Consider the following 24,450-nt stretch of genomic DNA (forward strand, 5'->3'; position numbering starts at 1 on the left):
TAGGGCAAGACGGACTATGTACAAGGGCGATTCTTCTATGTTGTCGGCTATCTCATGTAGACGTAACTCTGGGCTGAAGGCAATCTGCCTTGAAGATTGGATGTGCGTACCGAGGCAGGAATCTTCAATGTGTTCCTAGTAATTATGAAATCATATGAAAATCTAAACGGTTGAAGCGTCTGGCCTTTCGCGATACTGAAGGCCTTGGAAGAGATTTCGATGCAGGAGCTGCTTCCTTAAGCGACAGATAGATCAATATCGCATCTGTATCTTAAAACGGTCCGATATCTGTCATATCAGTTTGATCAAATATAGATTTTTTTTTGTGAGATTTTTAGTCAAAGGTAATTGTAGATAAAAATATTAAAATTTTTTTGTTTTTTTAGTTTTTTTTTTTATAAAAAGTTGTCAACATTTAGTTTTAATCAAAAATTCCCTATATGTTTTATCTATAACAAGTAAAAAGGCATGAAGTTCGGCCGGGCCGAACTTTGAATGCCCACCACCTCGGGTATATATGTAAACCCCCTTTCGTCACAATCCGGTGAAAATTGGAAAACTTTGACCTAAATTCGGCACGGACATTAAGTGGTCTAATAAGTATAAGTCACTGTTGAATTTTGTATTTAAAATTTCCGCAACATCGGGTAAGAAATAAAGCGTTTTATGAGCTTCAGACCCTTATCGGGATATCGGTCTATCGGTCTATATGACAGCTATATCTAAATACAATCCGATCTTTACCATATTTGGGTCAGATGGCGAGTGGCCTAAAACAATACTTACTGTTTCATATTTCAGGGAAATCGTATAAAAAATAAAAGCTTTTATGGGCTTCATACTCTTTATCAGAAGATCGGTCTGTATGGCAGCTATATCTAAATATAGTCCGATCCGAACCATTTGTGTGACGGATGTCGGGAGACCTAAAACTACCCACTATTTCAAATATCAGCGAAATCGGGTAATAAATAAAGCTTTAATGGGTTTAAGACACTATCGACAGATCGGTGTACATGGCAGCTATATCTATATATAGTCCGATCTGAACCATATGTCGGACCTATGTTGGGAGGCTTAAAACTTCTCACCGTTTAAAATTTCAGCGCAATCGGTAAAAAATAAAGATTTTATGGTCTTCAGACCCTTAATCGGGAGATCGGTCTATATGGCATTAAGTCAGATGTCGGGAAGTTTAAATTAATCCACTGTTTAAAATTTCAGCGAAATCGGGTAATAAATAAAGCTTTTATAGGCTTCAGTCCCTTTATCGCAGATTGGTCTTTATAGCAGCTATATCTAAATATAGTCCAATCTGAACCATATTTGGGTCCTATGTTGGGAGGCGTAAAACTACTCACTTCTTAAAATTTCAGCGAAATCGGTTAAGAATTGTGCTTTTATAGGCTTCAGACCCTTTATTTGAGATCGGTCTATATGACAGCTACATTTAAATATAGTCCGATTTAATTCATATTTCGGTCAGATGTCGGGAGGCCTAGAAATACACACCGTTTCAAATTTCAGCGAAATCGGTTAAAAAGTAAAGCTTTTATGGGCTTCAGACCCTTAATCGGGAGATCGGTCTGTATGGCAGCTATATCTAGATATAATACGACCTGAACCATATTCAGGTCAGATGTTGGGAGGCTTAAATTAACCCACTGTTTCAAATTTCAGCGAAATCGGTTAAAAAATAATGATTTTATGGGCTTCAGACCCTTTATTTGGAGATTGGTCTATATGGCAGCTATATCTAAATATAGTCCGATTTAATCCATATTTAGGTATGATGTCGGAAGGCCTAGAAATACTCACCATTTCAAATTTCAGCGAAATCGGTTAAAAAGTAAAGCTTTTATGGGCTTCAGACCCTTAATCGGGAGATCGGTCTATACGACAGCTATATCTAAATATAGTCCAATCTGAACCATATTTGGGTGAGAAGTCGGGAAGCCTTAAGCTACTCACTGTTTCAAATTTCTGCCAAATCGGATAAAAAATAAAGCATTTATGGGCATTAGACCCATTATCTGCAGATCGGTGTATATAGCAGCTATATCCAAATATGGTCCGATTTGGCCCGTTCAAGAACTTAACCAGCGTGCATCAAAAAGACGTATCTGTGCCAAATTTCAGCTCAATATCTCAATTTTTGAAGGCTGTAGAGTGATTATAACATACGGACGGACGGACAGACACGCGGACATCGTTAAATCGTCTTAGAATTCTACGACGATCCTAAATATATATACTTTGTAGGGTCGGAAATTGATATTTCGATGTTTTGCAAACGGAATGACTAAATGAATTTAACCCCTATCCTACGGTGGTGGGTATAAAAAACTTTAAATTAATAGATTTCTATACTGGTTTTGCTTGTATGTCAATAATTTTAAGACTTCAAATTGACCATATTATACACATAAGTTTTTAACAATTAAAATTTTTTCTCCTCATTTTTTCATCTTTATGTGTGAAATCTCAAAGTTTTACACGTTAAATCATTTTTCCTTTTTTTCCTAAGTTTTTCTCTCTAATTTCCTAGCTAGCGTACCTAAACTGAATTCTCTACTTTACTGCTAAAATGTAAAACAGCCTATAAAACAAAAATCAATAACAACAACTAATTGCATGTGTGAAAGAAATCAAGTGCAATAACTAAGAATGGACAATTTTGTTGATTTTAGGAGAAAAATGGATCAAAAGTAAACAACTCCAAATTATTATATAAACCAAAGGAACACATCATGCATTACAAAATACACTCCATCAAAATGAACAGCAGCAATGGCAACACATTTAAAAATTATCTCGATGTTTTGTTGTATTTTTACAAAAAAAAAAAAAAAACACACGCACACACACAACAACTTGGAATGGTGATACACTAAAAAATCCTAAGCAATCCCCCCTTGTTGGGAAAAGGGAGATTACATTTCAAGATCAAGGTGAATAGGTGAAAAATATTTTTGCTTGACCCTGATATCGATAAAGGCCTAGAGTTGTTTGCTTTTTTGTTATGTTGTTGCACTAAATGGACCAGACTAAAATGTTGGTTAGAAATGGGTGAAGTGAAGACTTAGTTAATAATGATGATAAATTTAGTGAAATAGTTGTTTTTAGTTATAAAATTTTTAGATAATTAGTTTAAGATTAGTTTTATAGATGGTTTTTTTTGGTTAAATTTTAAAATTAGATTAAGTTGGAAAAAGTGTATCGTCGGGTTCAAGTTTCATATATGGCTTGGTTATATGAAAAAAACAAAATAAAAAAAACTTAAAATAATATAAAAAAATGAAAGAAATTTTGAAAATCAAACTAAAATGAGGGTTTGGTTTTTTTCTTTTGAAAATGAAACTTAAAAACTATTTTTTTTTAACTAAAAGGATTTCTTGGATATAGGAAGAAATGCATAAACATTGCTCTTTAAAGAAATCCTTTTTAGGGGAATTTGAAAAACTCAAAATTATTGCTTTTTTTCTTTTGGGAGAAAAAAATAATAATTTTGAATTTTTTCCTTTTTTTGTGGAAATCAAATCATTAACAAAAAAGGAATTAAACTTAAAAATAGGAATTAAAAACAAATAAAAAAAGTAAAAAAATGAACTGAACCGTTCGACTCACTCACGACTCACAGTGCAATTCGTCACTATCATCGTTGGGACCACAGTTCTTGACACCATCACAGCGTAGCTTATCGGAGATGCAATAGCCCACTTCACATTGAAAATGATAGGTGGACTCGCAGAGTAAGCCAATCGATGGTGGTCCTGGTCCAGAGTCTTGTATTTCAGTCCATACAATGCGGAAGCCCTGTTAGAAAAAGAAAAAAAAATGAAGTAAGAAAAATGCCAAAATGGTTTTAGACCAAAAAACTACTTACCGGTGCACCAACAGTCTTATCACTGGTGGTAAAACTAATACGAGCCGTTTGTCCCGTAGAAATATAATGCCATTGTTCTATGGGCGGTTTTTCGCCACACAATTCCAAAGGCGGTTGATCAGATTCCACATTTACCCAAAGACGTAAAACAGCAGCAGGGCAACCGCGATCTGGAAAAATCAAACATTAAAAATTTAAAAAAAATCCCTCTCCCTCTCTTTTCTTCTGCACAACTCACTTGCTGGATCACCCTCCAAGGAGAAATGTTCAAAATGTATTGAGAGCTTGTAACCCGGTCTGGCCGTCATCAGCCAATTACATGCCATTGAGGCCATACCACGTCCTGGCGCCTTATAACCCGCTGGATAATTGGGCGAGGTTATGATGCCTGAATCTTCATTGGAAAAGTTACCTCCACAATCGCCTATCTCGCTTTTGGCAGTTTCAAAAAAATATCGAGCCTTAAAACCGCTTGCCACATTCTCTTGATCGGTATGCAATGTAATACGCAAACCCACCGCACCCCTTGGGCTCTCGACGGGGCCGGGCGCTGTCATACCACAATAGCGACCAAGAAAACGATCATTGTTATCCCGATAGACGACATACATTTCCAACCAATCTTCAAAGCAATTAACCGAGCTGCAAAATTAGAATGGAAAAAGATGACAACAAATTAAAATTTTTTGGTAATGATTTCAAGTAAATATAAAAATATAGGGGTATGAAAACCCCTCACCATAGAGTGAGAAATATTAGCCTGAGACCCTATAAACTAAGAATATTGATAGTCTTGACATTCTGTGTAGATCTAGTCCGTCCATTCTCACGCCTCAGTAGTTTGGTGGACTGCTATAGAGAAAAAGTGCAACATAAGGACCATACAACAGGTTCAGAGAACATGTTGTCTTGGCATAGGCGAAGCGATGAGGACCACGCCCACTAGGGCACTGGAGACTATTCTAGATATTCGACTCATTGGCATACAGATTAAGTGTGAGGCAGCCACTGCGACTATGAGACTTAAGGCGAAGGGAGACTGGATTGAGGATGCAGGTCACACCATCGCAGATAGGAAACCTGGATGGAAGGGAAGAGGTTTCTGATCAGACACCTGAGACGATACTTGAGGTCGAGGCCGAGGCACTGTGAATGTGAACATCTTAAAGGACAGTAAAATTGCTATAAGGGCAATAACAATCAGGACGGTAAGGTCACGAACAGTCTTGCAGTGTAAGCAGGAGATCAACGCCTTCTCTGTGGATGGAGTAAGAGGGAATGAAAGGGCAGACGATATGGCGTTGAAGGTCAGAAAACTGTCGTCAATAAACTTGGTTAACCCGAAGCCTTTCGGACCGACGTAGACCCAGTTAAGAGTGCCACTAAGGCACTACAGACTATTCTAGATATGCGACCCATAGACATACTGATTATTATCCTCAGACACTGCGGAGAATGGTTAGAGGATAGGAACAGGTCATAATATCATGGTATAATCGAAGCGACGATAGGAAACTTGGAAGGAATAAAAGAGGATTCCGATCAGTTGCCTGAGATGACACTTGAGCTCGAGTCAAGACGCTGCTGTCAGAGGCAAAGTCTTGGATTGACGAAACTCTGGTCGGTGCGACAAGTGATAGCAAAGCGTGAAAGATGATCAACTAACTAAGGGGCGTAGTATGGACAACAAATAGACATTTTTAAGTAGCACTGAATTGCTGACTTAGATGTTCTTTTTCGAGGTATCTTTTTAGTATTTATAGCGTAAGCCGATTACAGGCTTAGGTGTATGTCCATAGTAGCATGTGGCGACATCCTAAGATGCAAAGTTAAGGGTACAACCATCTTGGATAAAAATTCATTAATATGAAGTATTAAATATTTAAACAGAGAAGATGTTTTCCTTAAATATTGTAACACGTTTTTAAATTTAGTTAAACAAATCTTTAGAATTGAGAAAACCTTTACTTTAAATAAAAAAATATTAAAAATAAACTAAAAACAACAAAAAAAAATTCTTTCAATATAAGTCACTATATACTAAAAGACACAAACTTTCAAATAGAATTTCCAACGCTTTGTGTTTAATAAAACGACGAAGAGTTAAGGTTACAACTATTTAAGAGTAAAATGTCTTAATATTAAGCAAAAAAATCTTTCAATAAAAGAAATGATTCCATACATTTAGTTTAATAAATCATTAAATTGGTAAAGTATTTACCTCAAGGAAGGCATTATACTCAAAATGAGATGTTCAAAATTAGTTTCGTTGAATTTTTACGGTAACTTGAATTTTCTTCTACATTTTTAAAGAAATGATTATCTCTGAATAATTTGCCCATTAGGGCGATTTTAACATTTTAAAGGGCCCTTCGCGTTTCTGATTCTTGGGATTGGACTAAGCAAAAAAGTCCACTAGACCATACGCCTACGGTGAAAATCGAGTCTCCAGATTTTCTAAGACTTTTGTCAACTTTTTATACCCACCACTAAAGGGGGTATATTCATTTTGTCATTCCGTTTGCACTACACTGAAATATCCAGTTTCGACCCTATAAAGTATATATATTCTTGATCGTCGTAAAAATCTAAGACGATCTAGTCTGTCTGTTGAGACCACGCTACAGTGCTTAAAACTAGAGATATTAAGCTGAAACTTTACACAGAATCTTTCTTTGTCCTTAGGCAGGTTAAGTTCGTATCGACTATATCTTGATATACCCCCCATATAGACCGATCTGCCGATTTAAGGTCATGGGCCCATAAATGGCGTATTTATTGTCTGATTACGCTGAAATTTAGGACATTGAGATATGTTAAGCTGTTCGAAATCTCTTTTTAATTTGACCCACATCGGTTAAGATTTGTATATAGCTGCCATATATTCCGAGCTCTCGATTTAAAGTCTTGGCTCCATAAAAGGCGTATTTATTATCTAATTTCGCTGAAATTTGACACTGTGACTTATGATAGGTTTTTCGACATCCGTGTCCTATATGGTTCAGATCGGTCTATATTTGGATATAGTTGCCAAAAAGAGAAATATTTTTCCTGCAAAATTTAACAGTGGCTTGTATTTTGTAGACCAATCCGTTTTAGCCTCATGAAAGTGCAAGTTTTTCGTGAAAATATTGATAAATTACTATGAACAATTGAAAATGGTAATTTCTCAACATTTTCACGAAAAATTTGCACTTTCATAGGGCCAAAACTGTCTAAAGAAGCGTTCTAACGACATTGCAATGTAAAAGAGAGTTCTTAACTATGGTCTTGGCTACAATTTTTGCCTTAGTATAGAATCGAAAATCACAATGGTTTGGCTGGGATAGGAGAAAATATCAAAAAAAAAAGTGAAAAGGCATTAAGTTCGGCCGGGTCAAGGCCAAAACCGCCTGAAAGAGCATTAAAAAGTGTTTGCGACGCCCTAGAGAGCTTTTAACTATTGTCTTGGCTAGAATTTTTGTCTTAATATTGTATCAAAAATTTCAATGGTTTGGCTGTTATAGGCCAAAATATTCAAAAAGACGTGACAAAAGACTGGGGAAAAAACTGCAAGTCATAAACTGGAGGCTCGATTTTCACCGTAGATGTATGCTCCAGTGAACTGTGTTGCTCATTACAATCCTAACAATCTGAAACGCGATGGGCCCATTAAGATTTTTTTCCTTCCATACTAATTGTCCCACCCTATTGTCCATATTTGATTTTCCCATAAAAACTGTTTTTTGTTTTTTTATTCTATATATTCATTTCACACTTACCCATAAGCCCCAGCTGTTACATTCGCATTGCCATCCGCTTTAATTTTGAAATGATCGAATACAATTGTCACCTGTTCATTGGATTCGGCCAAGAACAGATATGAACAATTCGTATCCGATGGATAATTGGATGGATAGCGGGGACTGTTTAGTTCGCCACGTTTTTTTGAGGCACTCACATAGGTGAAGCTGCAGGTGCCATCGGGTGCTGCGGTGCCCGGTATCTTATATTCCGTTTCAAATGTATATTTGCCCTTAAAGCCACGTCCTTGCAGTTCACCCGAACTGAAGACCATGGCCAGGCGAGGGCCATCACTAACAACACGTTGAGTTTCATTGCCACACAATTCATAGTCGAATTTGTCATAAGCATCGGCGGTTTCTTGGCCCTTGAGATAGACCTTTAGATAGCCATCGGTACAGTTGGACCTGAGAAAAGTAAAAAACAAAACAGAAAGAAATATTAGAAATTAAAATAATAAAAAAAAAACTTGTAAAACTAAAACCCCTTCGAAGTTGTCTTATTATGAAAACTTACTCGCTCTTATCCTTGTGCTCAACCTTGGGTATATTAAATGCTGTAAATTCTAAACGTACACGTTCTAAATGTTGAGCATCTTGCATACCATAAATGAAATATCTGTAAACAATTCCAAATATTTTTTTCAATAAAAAGTTCTGTATATTCTTTGTATTACTGTTTTTGATCAATCCACTTACCTACAAACAGTTTTTGGTATATAGGGATAAGGATAATTTGGCGAGAGAACAAACCCTGTTGATTCCTTTTTCGATAATATCTTTTGATCACATTCGGAGCCACGTATGTGAATGCCATCATTTTCTCCTGTTTTATACATTTTACATTTTTTTTGTTTTTGTTTTTGAGCGATGAAGTGTTGTTGCATTTTTCAATAAGAGAGTTGTTGTATAAATAGAGTTTTTGTTTTTCAATGTTTCAGGATAGAGATTTCGTGTGGTGATCGTAGGAAAGAGAATAGATTTTTTTATTCGATTAAGAAGAATTTTTTTGTAGTCAGTTTTGATGTAATTTATTGTTAAGTTAGAATTGTACGTGTAACATTTAAACCAATCAACATAAATTCAAATGGTTATGATGATGATGATCGTTTATTTACTTCAAGGTTATCAATAAGTAAAAGAGTTTTGAGATTGTATGACAGTTAATTATAATACATATTTCAATGTAATCGTTGTTTGCAGAACAGTTTATTTAACAACGCTTGTCACCTAACATTATTATAGTAAAATCAAATAAGCTGTTATTTACTTTGCAGATTTGGTTATTTTATTTTAATGACAATCTTTAACTGTTATACTTATATTATCAGTAGTGATAGTCAGTTTATTAAGTAAAATTGTTGTGTACATATCTGTATTAAAGCAAAGACTGTTATACTAATACCTCTACTTTTGATGAAAACGTACGTGCATGATAGTAAGTATAACAGTTTAAACTTATCGATATATGTGGAATAGTTATAAGAATATCAGCTAGAAGTTAACAGGTATCAATTACCAGAGGGACGTCACACACTCATGACAACCCCATAACAACAGAGAGGGTTGAGCACGATGTTCATAGTTTTTAGGCCCCTCCCCCCAAACCGGACACATTTGCTAACTATTGAAATCAGGTGTTCAAACGAAAGGCATTTGTGTTTAGAAAACGAATTTGATGGGGCTAAGTATGGTTGCCCAAAAAGTAATTGCGGATTTTTAAAAAGAAAGTAAATGCATTATTAATAAAATGAACTTTAATCAAATATACTTTTTTTACATTTTTTTTCTAAAGCAAGCTCAAAGTAACAGCTCATAACTGACAGAAGAAAGAATGTAATTACAGAGTCACAAGCTGTGAAAAAATTTGTCAACGCCGACTATATGAAAAATCCGCAATTACTTTTTGGGAAACCCAATATTTGGGTGACTCCTCATTCCATAAACTCCTCTTAAGTTGCACGGTGCTAATATTTTCAGGGCTAAATGTTTGGGGGACCACCCCACAATAACTAAATCGGACATATTTATTGACCATGGAAATATGGAGCTCTAAGGAAAGGTATTGGGGTGTAAAGCACGAAATTGAATGGCTTTTATGAGTAAAGCATGATGCTGATACTTTTTCAGGGCTAAGTGTTTGGGGAGGCCCCCCCCCACCACTGTATGGAGGCCACTGTAGCGCAGAGGTTAGCATGTCCGCCTATGACGCTGAACGCATGGGTTCAAATCCTGGCGCGAACATCAGAAAACAAGTAAAAGCGTGCTAAGTTCGGACGGGCCGAATCTTATATACCCTCCACCATGGATCGCATTTGTCGAGTTCTTTTCCCGGTATCTCTTTTTAGGCAAACAAAGGAAAGGATAAAAACAAGTTATCCGGACCATAATGGAATGAATGTTGGAGACCACAGTAGAAGTCATGGTGTAAAATTTCAGCCAAATCGAATAAGGATTTCGCCCTTTTGGGGGCTCAAAAAGTAAAATAAGGATATCGTTTTATAGGGGAGCTGTATTAGGTCATAGACCGATTCAGACCATATTTGAAGGTCATGGGAGAAACCGTTGTACAAAATTTCAGGCACATCAGCAATAATTGCGCCCTATAGATGCTCAAGAAGTCAAGATCCCAGATCGGATTATATGGCAGCTATATCAGGTTATGAACCGATTTAAACCATACTTTGCACAGTTGTTGGAAGTCATTACGAAACACCTCGTGCAAAATTTCAGCGAAATCGGATAAGATTTGCGCTCTCCAAAGGCTCAAGAAGTCAAGACTCCAGATCAGTTTATATGATAACTATATCAGGTTATGCATCGACTTCACCCGTATAGTTATTGAAGATTAAAACAAAACACCTCATGCAAAATTTGAACCAAATCGGATAAGAATTGCGTCCTCTAGCGGCTCAAGAAGTCAAGATTCAAGATCGGTGTATATGGCAGCTATATCAGGTTATGGAACGATTTGAATTATACTTGGCACAGTTGTTGGAAGTCATTACGAAACACCTCATGCAAAATTTCAGCCAAATCGGATAAGAATTGCGTCCTCTAGCGGCTCAAGAAGTCAAGATCCAAGATCGGTTTATATGGCAGCTATATCAGGTTATGGACCGATTTCAACCATACTTGGCACAGTTGTCAAAAATAATAAAAACAAATCATGCAAAATTTTGTCCACATCAGATAAAAATTGTGCCTGTAGTGGCTCAAGAACTCAAGATCCAAGATCGTTTTTTTTTGCATCTATATCAAAACATTGACCGATACAATCTATTTATAACCCCACTCGACCTACACTTATAGGAAGTATTTGTGCAAAATTTCAAGCGGCTAGCTTTACTCCTTCGAAATTAATCGTGCTTTCGACAGACAGACGGACGGACGGACATAGCTAGATCGACATAAAATGTCATGACGATCAAGAATATATACTTTATGGGGTCTGAGACGAATATTTCGTGGAGTTATAAACCGAATGACGAAATTAGTATACCCCCATCCTATGGTGGAGGGTATACATATTTTCAGCGGTGGTTTTCCCCTCCTAATGCTGGCAACATTTGTGAGGTACCATGCCATGTAAAAACTTCTCTCCAAAGAGGTCTCGCACTTCGGCACGCCGTTCGAACTTGGCTATAAAAAGGAGGCTCCTTATCATTGAGCTTAAACTTGAATCGGACTGCACTCATTGAAATGTGAGAAGTTTGCCCCTGTTACGTAGTGGAATGTTCATGGGCGATTTTTACATTTGTAAGTGTCTGGGGGACTACCTCACACCCCAAAACACCGCTAAATCGGAAATACATATTTACGGACCCTGGTAATATGCGGCTCAATTGAAAGGAATGTTGATACCCACATTCGGGACCACGCTTCTGGGTTCCATATCACCCCCTAAAACCACCACGCTGGTGCCTTTCCCGCTCCTTAAATTCCCATGCAAAAATCGGGATCCTTAGTCCTTAAGAATGGAGTACATCTAACATCCAAACTTAAATGACCCTAAACCCTCCGAGCGAATGCATAGATCAATAAATATCATATGGGATTCACATAAAGGCATTTATATTGTTATACTCTAAGTCAAGCGACATACATATACCAATTTCGTAGAAAGGTATTTCACTAAAAGCTTTTTAATCATTGAAAATAAATATTCAAAAGATAATTTTGTTCCATATATTGTAAAAGGCGCAGCGGAGCGGGCCCGGTTCAGCTAGTATCTTATGTGTATAACGGATATAAGTTATCTGTATACCAGATATATGTATCTGTATAGCAGAATTAAGTTATATTTTTAAGGTAACTGTTATCTGTAGAGTAGATAACGGTTATCTGTAGAGTAGATAACGGTTATCTGTAGAGTAGATAACGGTTATCTGCAGAGTAGATAACGGTTATCTGCAGAGTAGATAACGGTTATCTGTAGAGTAGATAACAGTTATCTGTATAACAGATAACTATTATCTGCACAAGAGATATTTTTTTATCGGTATAATAGGAACTGTTTTAGCTGAGTTGGCTGAGTGCTTGAATTGCCAGAGCGTAAAGGACATATGTGTCTTTTGTTTGATGAATAACTATGACTAATGTGACACATTAAGGTTAAAGACAGATAACTGCTATATGTAGAACGTTAAATTTGACCTGCATGACAGACAACTTTCTATGTAGTAATTATGATAATAACTATAACTGGTGTACTGTATAACAGTTTACATTGTCATACGTTGAATTTAATTTTCTTAATTAAATTTAAAATTTTTAGTTATTACACTCTTGAAGTAATTCAACGATCTAAAATGTGTATGGATTAATGGTGGTATGTTTGGTATTATTTATGTACATATATAAATGAATGTTGAAAATGATATGAATGCATCAAAATTCCTCGCTCTGGGTGTGGATATTTTTTCATATTTTTTCTGTTGAACTCAATCATAACAAACACATACTGAAAGCTTATAAATGCAAATCAAAATGTTTTCCAACTGGAGCTGAAAACTCAAAAATAATAATTAAAATTGTTTAAATAGTATTTTATATGCACATAAATTCTTGTTTTTTTTTTTTTTTTTGCTGGTCGATAACCATAACAATACTAGCACGATATTGGATGAACATAATTAATTGTTGATGAATATATATAAATGAGGGTTAACTCGGTTTTGCAAATTATTATGCAGTTTGACCAACAATAGTATCCAATGTGGTTATTTTATACCATTATTGGAAAGCCAAAAAATTCCCATGTGTAATAAAAAAATTAGTATAATAAAAATTAAGTATTAACATTTACATTAGTAAGATTATAAAAGAAGCAAAACTTGAGGTTTTTTAAAGTTTAAATTGTAAGAAAATGATTATTATATGGTAAATCAATATTTTCTATGCAATAACTGTGAAATATTTTCAATTAAGCGAATGTTAATAAATTTCAAAACAGGGATTTTATGAATTATTTAAGTCATAATATGGCATGTATTTGCTTTTGTCATATACGCTTTATGTAGTGAGCGGGGGTTTTAAGGATAAATGATGCTTACATAGGGATTGATTGTAGAGTTTGTGTGAAAAATCCCAAAATCTTACTTTATTTCCATACACTGGATAGAAAAAGGACGGTATTTATATCAACAAGTAAGAGCGTGCTAAGTTCGGTCGGGCCGAATCGAACTGTTATACTTTTGGAGTTAAATTATAGTCCTATTCGAACCATAACTAAAATGAATTGAAAGCTGAACATTGTAGAAGTTATAGTGTAATATTTCAGTCCATTCGGATAAGAATTGCTCCTTATAGGGGCTCAAGAAGCATAGTCAGGAGATCGGTTTATATGGTAGCTGTATCAGGTTATAGATCGATTCAGACCGTTTTGGAAATGATGTTGAAGGTTATGGGAGAAGCCGTTGTACAAAATGATCCCAGTCATGATCCCAGATTGGTTGATGTAGCAGCGACACCAGGTTATGTACCGATTTGCAGCATACATAAGAAAGTTGTTGAAAGTCACAACAAAACACTTCATGCTAAATTTCAGCCAAATCGGATGAGAATTGTGCCATTTAGCGGCTGAAGAAATCAAGATCTAAGATCGGTTTATATGGCAGATATACCAGGTTGTGAACCAATTTGGACCATACTTAACAAAGTTGTTGATACCAAAACACCACGTGCAAAATTTCAATCAAATCAGATGAGAATTGCGCCCTCTAGAGGCTCAAGAAGTCAAGACCCAAGATCGATTTATATGGCAGCTATATCAAAACATGGACCTATTTGACCCATTTACGTTCCCAACTGACCTACAATAATATAAAGTGTTTGTGCAATATTTCCTACAAAAGTTAGCGTGCTTTCGACAGACCGTCGGACGGACGGACCGAAGGATATTTCGAGGTGTTACGAACAGAATGGAGGGTATAAAAACATTATAAAATCTCTTGTTTCTTTACTTTTTGGGCAACCCAATAAAAACGGCTCAAATAGGCAAATTCACCTAATAAGACAATGGGGAATCCAGTGATATATATGTTTGAATGGAGTGTGACACTTAAATTGTGCTCAAGTGGCAGAAGAGTGTGGCGCACGACGTTCTCCACCAAACGGCTGTTTAGATCTATCACGACAATATGAGATTCAAAAGATTGTATGAGGTTGTTGACTGCGAATTTGATATCTTCATTGTGGTCACATATTTTGGGGACTACCTGAGCCCAAAACAGTCGATCAATCATAATGATCCAACAAGATACTATGTGATTTAATAAATTAAGGGACAACAAAACAACGTAGGCCGCCATACCTCCAAAATTTTGAAGATTCGTTCAACGCCATAGGCGCCACCGCACAGTAACAGCAGAGATATGTCTCACATCAATCAGAATTTCCGACTATCTGTGAAATGTTAAATTTCATGGAAATCGGTTCAGCCGTTTTTATACCCACCACCGACGGATGGGGGTATATTCATTTTGTCATTCCGTTTGCAACACATCGAAATATCCATTACCGACCCAATAAAGTATATATATTCTTGATCAGCTTAAAAATCTAAGACGATCTAGACATGTCCGTCCGTCTGGCCCGGCCGAACTTAACGCCTTTTTACTTGTTGAGTCTATACGGAACAGACAAACAAACTAAAAAACAAATTAAGCGCAACAATTTTATTTTTATATAATAAGTAATAGGTGTTTTTTTATATCGGTTCATAAGGGGGTGGAATATACAATACAATACATGGTTTCGTACAAAAACCAGTAACAAATTGATATTGAAACTAATACCAGTTCGGTAATAAAGTTATTACTAAATGGTACTAATCATTTCATATTGCCCTGTGCTACTGAAATGAGCACGTTTTCTATCAATTTTTCTCTGGGTGTATCTTCCGGAGAAAGTGTAGACTTTCAAAATGAAACAATACCCATCAAACACCGAAGATCAAACTTTATCACATACAAGAAACAAGGAAGCATTTTCAGATGTAATCGAAATTCGATACCCTTATGCCCTTGGAATTTGTTGGGCTACGTCAATAAATATACTTTCAGTCTACCTAAAATCATTAATGAAATCTGATTAACTTAATTTTTTTTTTATGTTTTGAATGAGAATTTCCTAGTATGGTAATTTTGTAATTTTTTTGTAATTTTTTTTTTGCCAGGAAATTAGTTATACAGGAAATTAGTTATACATGCAATAGGTGAGAAAATTAAAACAAAAAATTTATTTAGCTATTTACAATACTCTCTGCCTATAAGGCAAGATTTACAAAACTAACTAATAAACAAATCATAAAAAAACACATTAGCTATAGAAAGTTTTCATATGTACTTACGTATAAAATCTAATTTAACAAAACTTTCACTAAATTCATAAATTCCTTTAAAACCACGATTTTGGGTATTTGCAGTACGCGATAATGTAAAAAAATGAACAAAGAGGCTCGATTCGCTCGAATATAAAACTAAATTTCTTTGTTGTCCGCAATATGTACCAATTAATGCTGATGAATTATCGGGACCATCGTAGACTTTAACATAATCGAATGGGCAGCTGATAGTTTTTTTTAGTAAAAACACAAACAAAGAATTGTAGAAAACACAAAAAGGGGGGAAAGGGGAATGAAATTAAAAAAATGTTGTTAATTTTTTTTTGTAAATTTTTGATATTAATTTTAGCTAAAGCTAAAACCTTAAAGTTTGCTTTCGGTGGGCATGGATGTCTAGCATACTTTAAGGCAGCTTCTGCATACAAAAATGAATGAAAGCAACATAGTTTTGTTAAGTTTCTGTTCTCTTTCATTACTATTTTCGATCTTTCGTTGTCAGCTATTAATGGTACTCACTGTGGTCCACCAAAAAATAGATCAAAATCACGAAATTCTAATCTAACTCTCTGATTGGATTCACCCAAAAATTGATATGTACAGGACATATCCTTGGGATAGGCACCCGGGTATGTGGGCGATATAAGGACGCCCGTCTTATTTATGCTCAAACTGGGCGTTATTGTATAGGAACATGGCGAACCAGCTATGGGTATACCAATTTCATATTCCGCTGTTGAGCAAAATGGGTAAAAAGTTGAAGAGATAGAGATAGAATACATGTGTATATGGAGAAAGCAGAAGAAAGAGGAAAGAGAATAGGCAATAATAAAAATATTTATTATAATTATTTTGAAAAAAACTGATAATAAACAGATTGTGTTTGTTTTTGTTTGCTGAATGGTGGTTACTTACATGCATTTATAAATCTAAATGTGCCTTCGAACAGATCGGGTGTTGTTAGATTTTTATTGGTAAAAAATGAAATTGCTATGGCACGATACATGGAAATGCGTTGTCGGGGTGGTATTGTACCACAATAACGGCCACCAAATGGTGAATTTATCAGTTCTGCTGGTTCCGATGATTGCACTTCTGAGTATATATCCATATACTCATGAACACATCTGTGGGAAAGATAGTTTACGAAATGTTTAGTATAATAAAAAAAAATAAAATAAAAAAACAGAATAAATTAAAATGAAATAAAATAAAATAAAATAAAATAAAATAAAAAATAAAGTAAAACAATATAAAAAAAATAAATAATAAAGAAAATAAAAGGTTAAAATAATAAATATTAAAAATTAAGTCAATTAAAATAAATAAAAACAGAAAAAAATCTTTAAATTAAAAAGATTTTAAGTTAAACCATTCATCGGAATATATGGCAGCTATATCCAAATATGGCCCGATCTGTACCAAATTTTATAGGAATGGATAGGGGTCTACGAGAACATTCTGTGCCAAATTCATCGAATTCGGGTAATAAATAGATATTTTATGGCCTCAATACCCTATATCGGGAGGTCGGTCTAAGGGCAGTTAGTCCGATATGAACCAGAACTCACTGTGCCAAATTTCATCGAAATCGGATGAAAAATGACCAATTTATTGCCTTAAGATTTTAAGTCTGGAGATCGGTCAAGTTAGCGGCTATATATAACCAAAATCCGATTTTATGAAATCAGAAGTTCAGGTTTATAAACAAAGAATAGGAAATACGAAAAATTTTGGAAAATGTTTTTATACCCAAGATATCTGTAAAGTTATAAAGGGTGATTTTTTTGAGGTTAGGATTTTCATGCATTAGTATTTGACAGATCACGTGGGATTTCAGACATGGTGTCAAAGAGAAAGATGCTCAGTATGCTTTGACATTTCATCATGAATAGACTTACTAACGAGCAACGCTTGCAAATCATTGAATTTTATTACCAAAATCAGTGTTCGGTTCGAAATGTGTTCATTCACCGTAACGTTGCGTCCAACAGCATCTTTGAAAAAATACGGTCCAATGATTCCACCAGCGTACAAACCACACCAAACAGTGCATTTTTCGGGATGCATGGGCAGTTCTTGAACGGCTTCTGGTTGCTCTTCACTCCAAATGCGGCAATTTTGCTTATTTACGTAGCCATTCAACCAGAAATGAGCCTCATCGCTGAACGGTGAATGAACACATTTCGAACCGAACACTGATTTTGGTAATAAAATTCAATGATTTGCAAGCGTTGCTCGTTAGTAAGTCTATTCATGATGAAATGTCAAAGCATACTGAGCATCTTTCTCTTTGACACCATGTCTGAAATCCCACGTGATTTGTCAAATACTAATGCATGAAAATCCTAACCTCAAAAAAATCACCCTTTAAATACCCAGCTTTTGGGTATAAATGGGTAAATACCCGGGTAAATACCTTTTGGGTATTTACCCATTGCCCATTTCTAACTTGAATCGAGCATCAATCATTTAAATATGATAAGTCTTCCTGATATTCCGTAATGGAATGTTCATGGATGAACTTGTTGCAGGATTTATGTAATCATCACATATTCCTAATCTCTTCCATTATATGCCCCTAAGTTGGTTAAGATTAGGTTAGGTTGAAAAGAGGCTGTGGATATTAATTCGCCCTATGCCAATATGGACATACACCTTAGCCAGTAATCGGCCTGATATTCCTTAATGGAATGTTGATGGATGAACTTGTTGCAGGAATTATGTAATCATCACATATTCCTAATCTCTTCCATTATATGCCCCTTAATTGGTTGAGATTAGGTTAGGTTAAAATGAGGCTGTGGATATTAATCCGCCCTATGCCAATATGGACATACCCCTTAGCCAGTAGTCGACCTGATATTCCTTAATGGAATGTTCATGGATGAACTTGTTTCTGGAATTATGTAATCATCACATATTCCTAATCTCTTCCATTATATGCCCCTAAGTTGGTTAAGATTAGGTTAGGTTAAAAAGAGGCTGTGGATATTAAACCGCCCTATGCCAATATGGACATACACCTTAGCCAGTAATCGGCCTGATATTCCTTAATGGAATGTTCATGGATGAACTTGTTGCAGGAATTATGTAATCATCACATATTCCTAATCTCTTCCATTATATGCCCCTAAGTTGGTTGAGATTAGGTTAGGTTAAAATAAGGCTGTGGATATTAATCCGCCCTATGCCAATATGGACATACACCTTAGCCAGTAGTCGGCCTGATATTCCTTAATGGAATGTTCATGGATGAACTTGTTTCTGGAATTATGTAATCATCACATATTCCTAATCTCTTCCATTATATGCCCCTAAGTTGGTTGAGGTTAAGTTAGGTTGAAAAGAGGCTGTTGATATTAATCCGCCCTATGCCAATATGGATATACACCTTAGCCAGTAATCGGCTTGTTGTGCACCCTAAATACTAAAAAGTAACCTCAAAAAAGAAAATCCAAGTTAGGAATTCCGTGCTACATACAAAATCCTTAATTGTTTTCCATCTCACGCTCCTAAGTTGGTTCATGTCTGGTATTGTGTACCCACCCAAGTACCGGTGTCTGTTACCCGCGAAAGCCGGGAAATAACATAGGAAATGCTCCAACGTCTCATCATCTTCCCCACATGCCCTACACATGCCATTACTTGCCGCACCGATTTTGCATAAGTGAGCTGGTAGCCGTATGTGTCCCGTTATGATACCGAAAGCTATACTGACCTTCTTCTTACTTCCTTTCAGTAATAGCCTCGTTTTCTCACGATGCGAATCTTCCCATAGGATTTTCGCTGTCCTACCGGCCGTTTCGCTGTTACATGCGCGTTTGTTGACCACGCCCTTAATTCGGACTGCTTCGATCCGAAAGGCTTCGGATCGAAGCAAGTTTATGGGGCGCCCTGGTAGTTTATGGGGCGCCCTGGTAGCCGAGTTGGTAGCGTGCTTGGATACCCAGTGCAGGGGTCGTGAGTTCGATTCCCGCCAGAAGCCTTGGTCTGTCGCTACTGTGGTATCACAATGGACTTAAAATTGTCTAAGCAAGTCTGTAAAGGACTGCCTCTCTTACCTAACCTTACCAAGGTTATTGACGGCAGTCTTTTGGCCATCACTGGCGAATCGTCTGCTCTTTCATCTCCCTTACTCCGCTATGACCCGGCGACCACAAACGATGTGGATCGTGCCATCATCGGAGAAGGCGTTAATCTCCTTCTTACACTGCAAGACTGTTCGTGACCTTACCGTCCTGGTTGCTATTGCCCTGATGTCCAGTTTGCTATGCGTAAAGATGTTCACACTCGACGTCCTCGCGTGAATAGCACACCACCTCACCATTCCGCAATCGCCCGGATATCTGCCTGCAGGATCGTATTATGGTCAGACAGTTGAAAAAAGATCTCAGTGCTTAGGTTCTCAATGTAGACCCCCAAGCCCACTCTGTCCTTTAGCTTTAATCCATCCATGATCTTCCAGATGGCAATACTAGGGTTCCGACAATCCAAGACTGTGCCTCTGGCAGCAGTGCCTCGCACACGACCTCAAGTGTCATCTCAGGTATCCGATCGAAAACCCATTCTAATTCTTCCAGGTTTCCAACGTCGCCTGGATTATACCGCGATGGTTTGATCTGCTTCTATCCTCTATCCCTTCGCCCATCGCCTCAAGTCTCATAGCTGCAGTGGCGGCCTCACACTTAATTTGTATGTCAATGGCTCGTATATCTAGAATATTCTCCAGTGCCTTAGTGGGCGTGGTCCTCATTGCTCCGCCTATGCCAAGACGACATGTTCTCGGAACCTATTGTATTATCCTTATGTTGCATTTTTTCTACATCGCAGTCCACCAAACTACAGAGGCGTATGTAAGTATTGGTCTAATCACGCTCCAGTAGAGTCAGTGGACTATCCTCGACTACAAGCCCCATTTCGAGCCTATGGCCCGTCTACATAGTGCCCAACCTATGTGAGCATTCCTAGTTTGCTCCTGAGTGTGCACTTCCAAATAAGTTTTCTGTCCAAGATCACTCCTAAGTATTTGACCTTGTCAGATATCGAAATCGTTTTATTAAGAAAACGTGGTGCGTTAAAATGGCCTATCTTCGTCTTTCTCGTGAACAGGCAGATATTCTCTGGGTTAACATTTAAACCCCTGGGTCTACCTGGTACTGATCTAAGGATTGGATCAGTGTGTCAGTTAAAAGCCCCCTCGATGTCAATGCATACCGCCAGTGTGTACGGGCCGAGAGGGTCTTGCATATGGCATACGACTGGGCTAGACCCAGAGGTCTCAATGTTAACCCAGACAAGACTGAAATATTCCTGTTCACGAGGAAGACGAAGGTGGGCCAATTTAACGCACCACGTTTCCTCAATAAGACGATATTGATATCAGACAAGGTCAAATACTTAGGTGTGATCTTGGACAGGAAACTGAATTGGAAGTGTCACATTCAGGAGCGTACTGAGAAGGCTCACAGATGTTGGGCACTATGTAGAAGGGCCGTAGGCTCGAAATAGGGCCTGAATCCTAGGATAGTCCACAGGCTCTACAGCAGCGTGATTAGACCAATACTTATTTACGCCTCAGTGGTTTGGTGGACTGCTATGGAGAAAAAGTGCAACATAACGACCATACAACAGGTTCAGAGAACATGTCGTCTTGGCATAGGCGGAGCGATGAGGACCACGACCACTAGGGCACTGGAGACTACTCTAGATATTCGACCCATTGACATACAGATTAAGTGTGAGGCAGCCACTACGGCTTTGAGACTTAAGGCGATGGGAGAATGGATTGAGGTTGGGAGCAGCTCATACCATCGCGGTATAATCGAGGGGACGATAGAAAACGTGGAAGTAAGGAAAGAGGTTTCCGATCGGACACCTGAGATGAATCTTGAAGTCGAGTGCGAGGCATTGCTGCCATCGGCACAGTCTTGGATTGACGGAACCCTAGTATGGCCATCTGGAAGATCATGTTACATGGATGGATCAAAGCTAGAGGATAGAGTGGGCCTGGGGGTTTACATTGAGAACCCAGGGACTAAGATCTGTTTTAGACTGTCCGATCATAATATGGTCCTACAGGCGAAGATCCGGGTGATCACCAAACATGCAACATTGTAGAGCGGCGGAAGGGTCGGTAGGACAGCGAAAATTCTATGCAGGGATCCAGATCGTTAGAAGACGAAGTTTTTACTGAAAGGAAACAAGAAGGAGGTCAGCATATCTATTGGTATCATAACGGGACACATAGGATTACGTGCTCACTTATGTAAAATCGGTGCGGCAAGTGGTAGTATGTGTATGGCATGCGGGGAAGATGATGAGACGTTGGAGCAATTCCTTTGTCATTGCCCGGCTTTCGTGTCCAACAGATACCGGTTCTTAGGTGGAGACACAATATCAGACATGAACCAACTTAGGGGAGTGGTATTGAAAACAATTAAGGATTTTGTAAGTAGCACGGAATTTCTAACTTAAAATTTTCTTTTTAGAGGTTACTTTGTAGTTTTTAGAGCGCAGAACAAGCCGATTACTGGCTTAGGTGTATGTCCATAGTGCCCATGGGGCGGATTAGTATCTGCACCCTCTTTTCAACATAACCTAACCTAGGATTAAGCAAGCAGTTGAGAAACAAGGTCACCACTCGACAGACGAAGATTACACTATACAAGACACTGATACTGCTCGTGTTGTTATATGGTTGGGAGGCATGGATACTTTCGAAGGCAGACGAGGCTGTTCTTGGAGTGTTTGAGAGAAAGATTCTTTGTAAAATATGTGGACCAGTTTGCGTTTATGGAGAAAATAGGTGTCGTATGAACCACGAGCTGTATGACGACGACAGCATAGTTACACGTATCAAAATACACCGGCTGCGTTGGTTGTCAGAATGGATGAAGAAACTCCAGCTAAGAAGTCTTTTGAAGGCAAAACCGGTGGTACACTCAAACCGGGACGACCAAAAGCTCGATGGAAAGATCAAGTGGTGGCAGACACCTCGATACTTGGCGTCATAGATTATAAAATGAGCGCAGAAGATCGAGACGCTTGTAACGCTATTCTGAGTTGGGCTAGTGAAACAAATGTTCTGTCTTAGCCAATTAAATTCAGTAAATAAGTAAGAATGGATAATTTTAGCATCAGCAGGAAGTCATAACTTAACAATGCAATTTACAACATCCCAATAAAAAAAGTATTATTTAAATTATTCTCTTCAATCTAGCAAAATTGCTATTAATTGCACTACGATTGCAGTTAATGGAAATTAAATTAAAAGCCAATTAAATTCAATTTGTTTGTGTTTAAATAATTATAAAAAAAAATACCAAAACAAAAGAAATGTTGGTACTTACGATGGTAATTCACCGACGGCTGAACCGCTGCAAATGTAGAAAGCAAGGTAGGGAGAAAAGTTGTGGTTAATAAAAATATGTTCAAATAAAAATACTTTAATCAAGTGGTTAATCTGCAAAAAAGTAAATAGAAAAATATCGCTGGGCAAGGCAATAATGGTCGGCTTGGCCGGCCACCTGGTATTTGTGTGTGTTTTTTGTACGTACTCTGGTGGATTTCCTCTTAGATTAAATGATTTAAAAACTACTTCAACTCGTTGTCCGGGTCCTGCTAGGAAAGTGTAGAGACATTGGCGCGAATGGTTCTTGTGATTGTGCAACAGTGGGGCAGAGAAGGTGCCATTTTGGGGGCCGCCGATGCGTGAGACAAATGTTTGGTCGCATTCTGCAAAGAAACGGTAAAGAGAAAGGTGGGAAATTGCACCGGAAACCGGAAATCAAAAATCACAGTTTATAGCATAGTAGGCGGGGTAGTGTTAGTAAAACGACATTGAAACACACACACACACACACATACACCACACTTTAAGACGCCTACACACATAAAGAAAGACAAGGAGAGACCTTTATATACAAAAGACAAAGTCACAAACAGCCAAACAAAAACAAATAAACGCAAAAAAAAAGAAAACAAAAACACATTGAATAATTTGTTACAAAATTAACATAAATTGCAGAACTATTGTATGAAGAAATCAAGAAAACAAAAAAATTCATGAATAGAACTCCCCAAAGGTATAAAAAGGAAAACAGGAAACATTTTGACAGCCATTCATTCCAAATGTTCACATGTTCAACTGTTTTGTTTGCTGATGACGATGGTTAAGCGTTATTGAATGCGCATTTAAATGATATGTTTTTTCTGTATTTTGTGATGTCTTTGTTGTTTTTGTTAAGTTGTTATGTAAATTCGAGTGTTTAGTGTACCATAAAAGAAGCATTTTGATTCCTGTAAAGTAGCTTACTAAGATTTGATTTAATTGAATGTGGTATGATAAACGTGCAAGTCATTGGCAAGTTTTCTCAACTAGAGCTAGTTTCTTGATTTGGTGAAAAGCCTAAGAATTTCGCAGAGGGTACATTTTTTTTAATGTAGGGTATGCAGGATTTTTCTATGATGAATGATCGGAAGGCCACCGTGGTGCATAATAACTCTACAGCCTTTAAAAAGGTGGCATTTTAGAAGATTTTGTTAGACCAAAGGGAGGTTGTTAGACCGTGGAGCAGAGGTTAGCATGTCTGCCTACGAAGCTCAGTGGGATAGAAAAAAAATAGTGGAAATAAGTCTGCCATTTTTGAACAGGTAAGGATACCATCACTAAATTTTGGATGGTTATAGCTGAGGTGTTAACCAATTTATATACAGTTGGCGGGCCTTCAAAGTTGGTCACCTCAGTCCTATAAAATTTTGTTCGGGCTGTCAAAAGCGCATTTATGGTCCAATTTTCAAAACAAAAAAACGTGATTTGAGGAGCGCGATATCTTTTCTGAAAGGTCAGGTCAACTTTTCAATTCATCAATTGGTTAACACCTCTGCTATAACCATCTCTAACATTTCGTTGGGACTTTCGATGAGAACGAATTTTC

The 24,450-nt window shown here is 37.2% G+C and overlaps 1 protein-coding gene across 9 annotated transcripts in view; it reads right to left on the minus strand.

Annotated features, from left to right (window-relative positions):
- LOC106089055 (uncharacterized) overlaps window positions 1-24,450 on the minus strand; it is a 600,966-nt gene that overhangs the window by 19,670 nt on the left and 556,846 nt on the right. For 7 of the 9 annotated variants that reach the window (XR_009397437.1, XM_059364130.1, XM_059364129.1 and 4 more), the window contains 11 exons: window positions 23,071-23,248; window positions 22,864-22,890; window positions 16,427-16,638; window positions 16,031-16,244; window positions 15,521-15,738; window positions 8,368-8,494; window positions 8,186-8,287; window positions 7,648-8,076; window positions 4,125-4,528; window positions 3,887-4,056; window positions 3,639-3,816 (listed from right to left, as the gene is read on the minus strand). Coding sequence is in view for 6 of the 9 variants with exons in the window: in XM_059364130.1 (XP_059220113.1) it covers window positions 3,639-3,816; window positions 3,887-4,056; window positions 4,125-4,528; window positions 7,648-8,076; window positions 8,186-8,287; window positions 8,368-8,494; window positions 15,521-15,738; window positions 16,031-16,244; window positions 16,427-16,638; window positions 22,864-22,890; window positions 23,071-23,248 (2,259 nt within the window). In the remaining 3 variants the exon portion in view is untranslated. Of the gene's footprint in view, window positions 1-3,631; window positions 3,817-3,886; window positions 4,057-4,124; window positions 4,529-7,647; window positions 8,077-8,185; window positions 8,288-8,367; window positions 8,495-15,520; window positions 15,739-16,030; window positions 16,245-16,426; window positions 16,639-22,863; window positions 22,891-23,070; window positions 23,249-24,450 lie in introns of all 9 variants that reach the window. The other 2 variants (XR_009397436.1, XR_009397435.1) reach the window with 1 other exon arrangement.

Source organism: Stomoxys calcitrans, chromosome 2 (assembly GCF_963082655.1).
Source record: "Stomoxys calcitrans chromosome 2, idStoCalc2.1, whole genome shotgun sequence".
In the NCBI taxonomy this organism is placed as follows: domain Eukaryota; kingdom Metazoa; phylum Arthropoda; class Insecta; order Diptera; family Muscidae; genus Stomoxys; species Stomoxys calcitrans.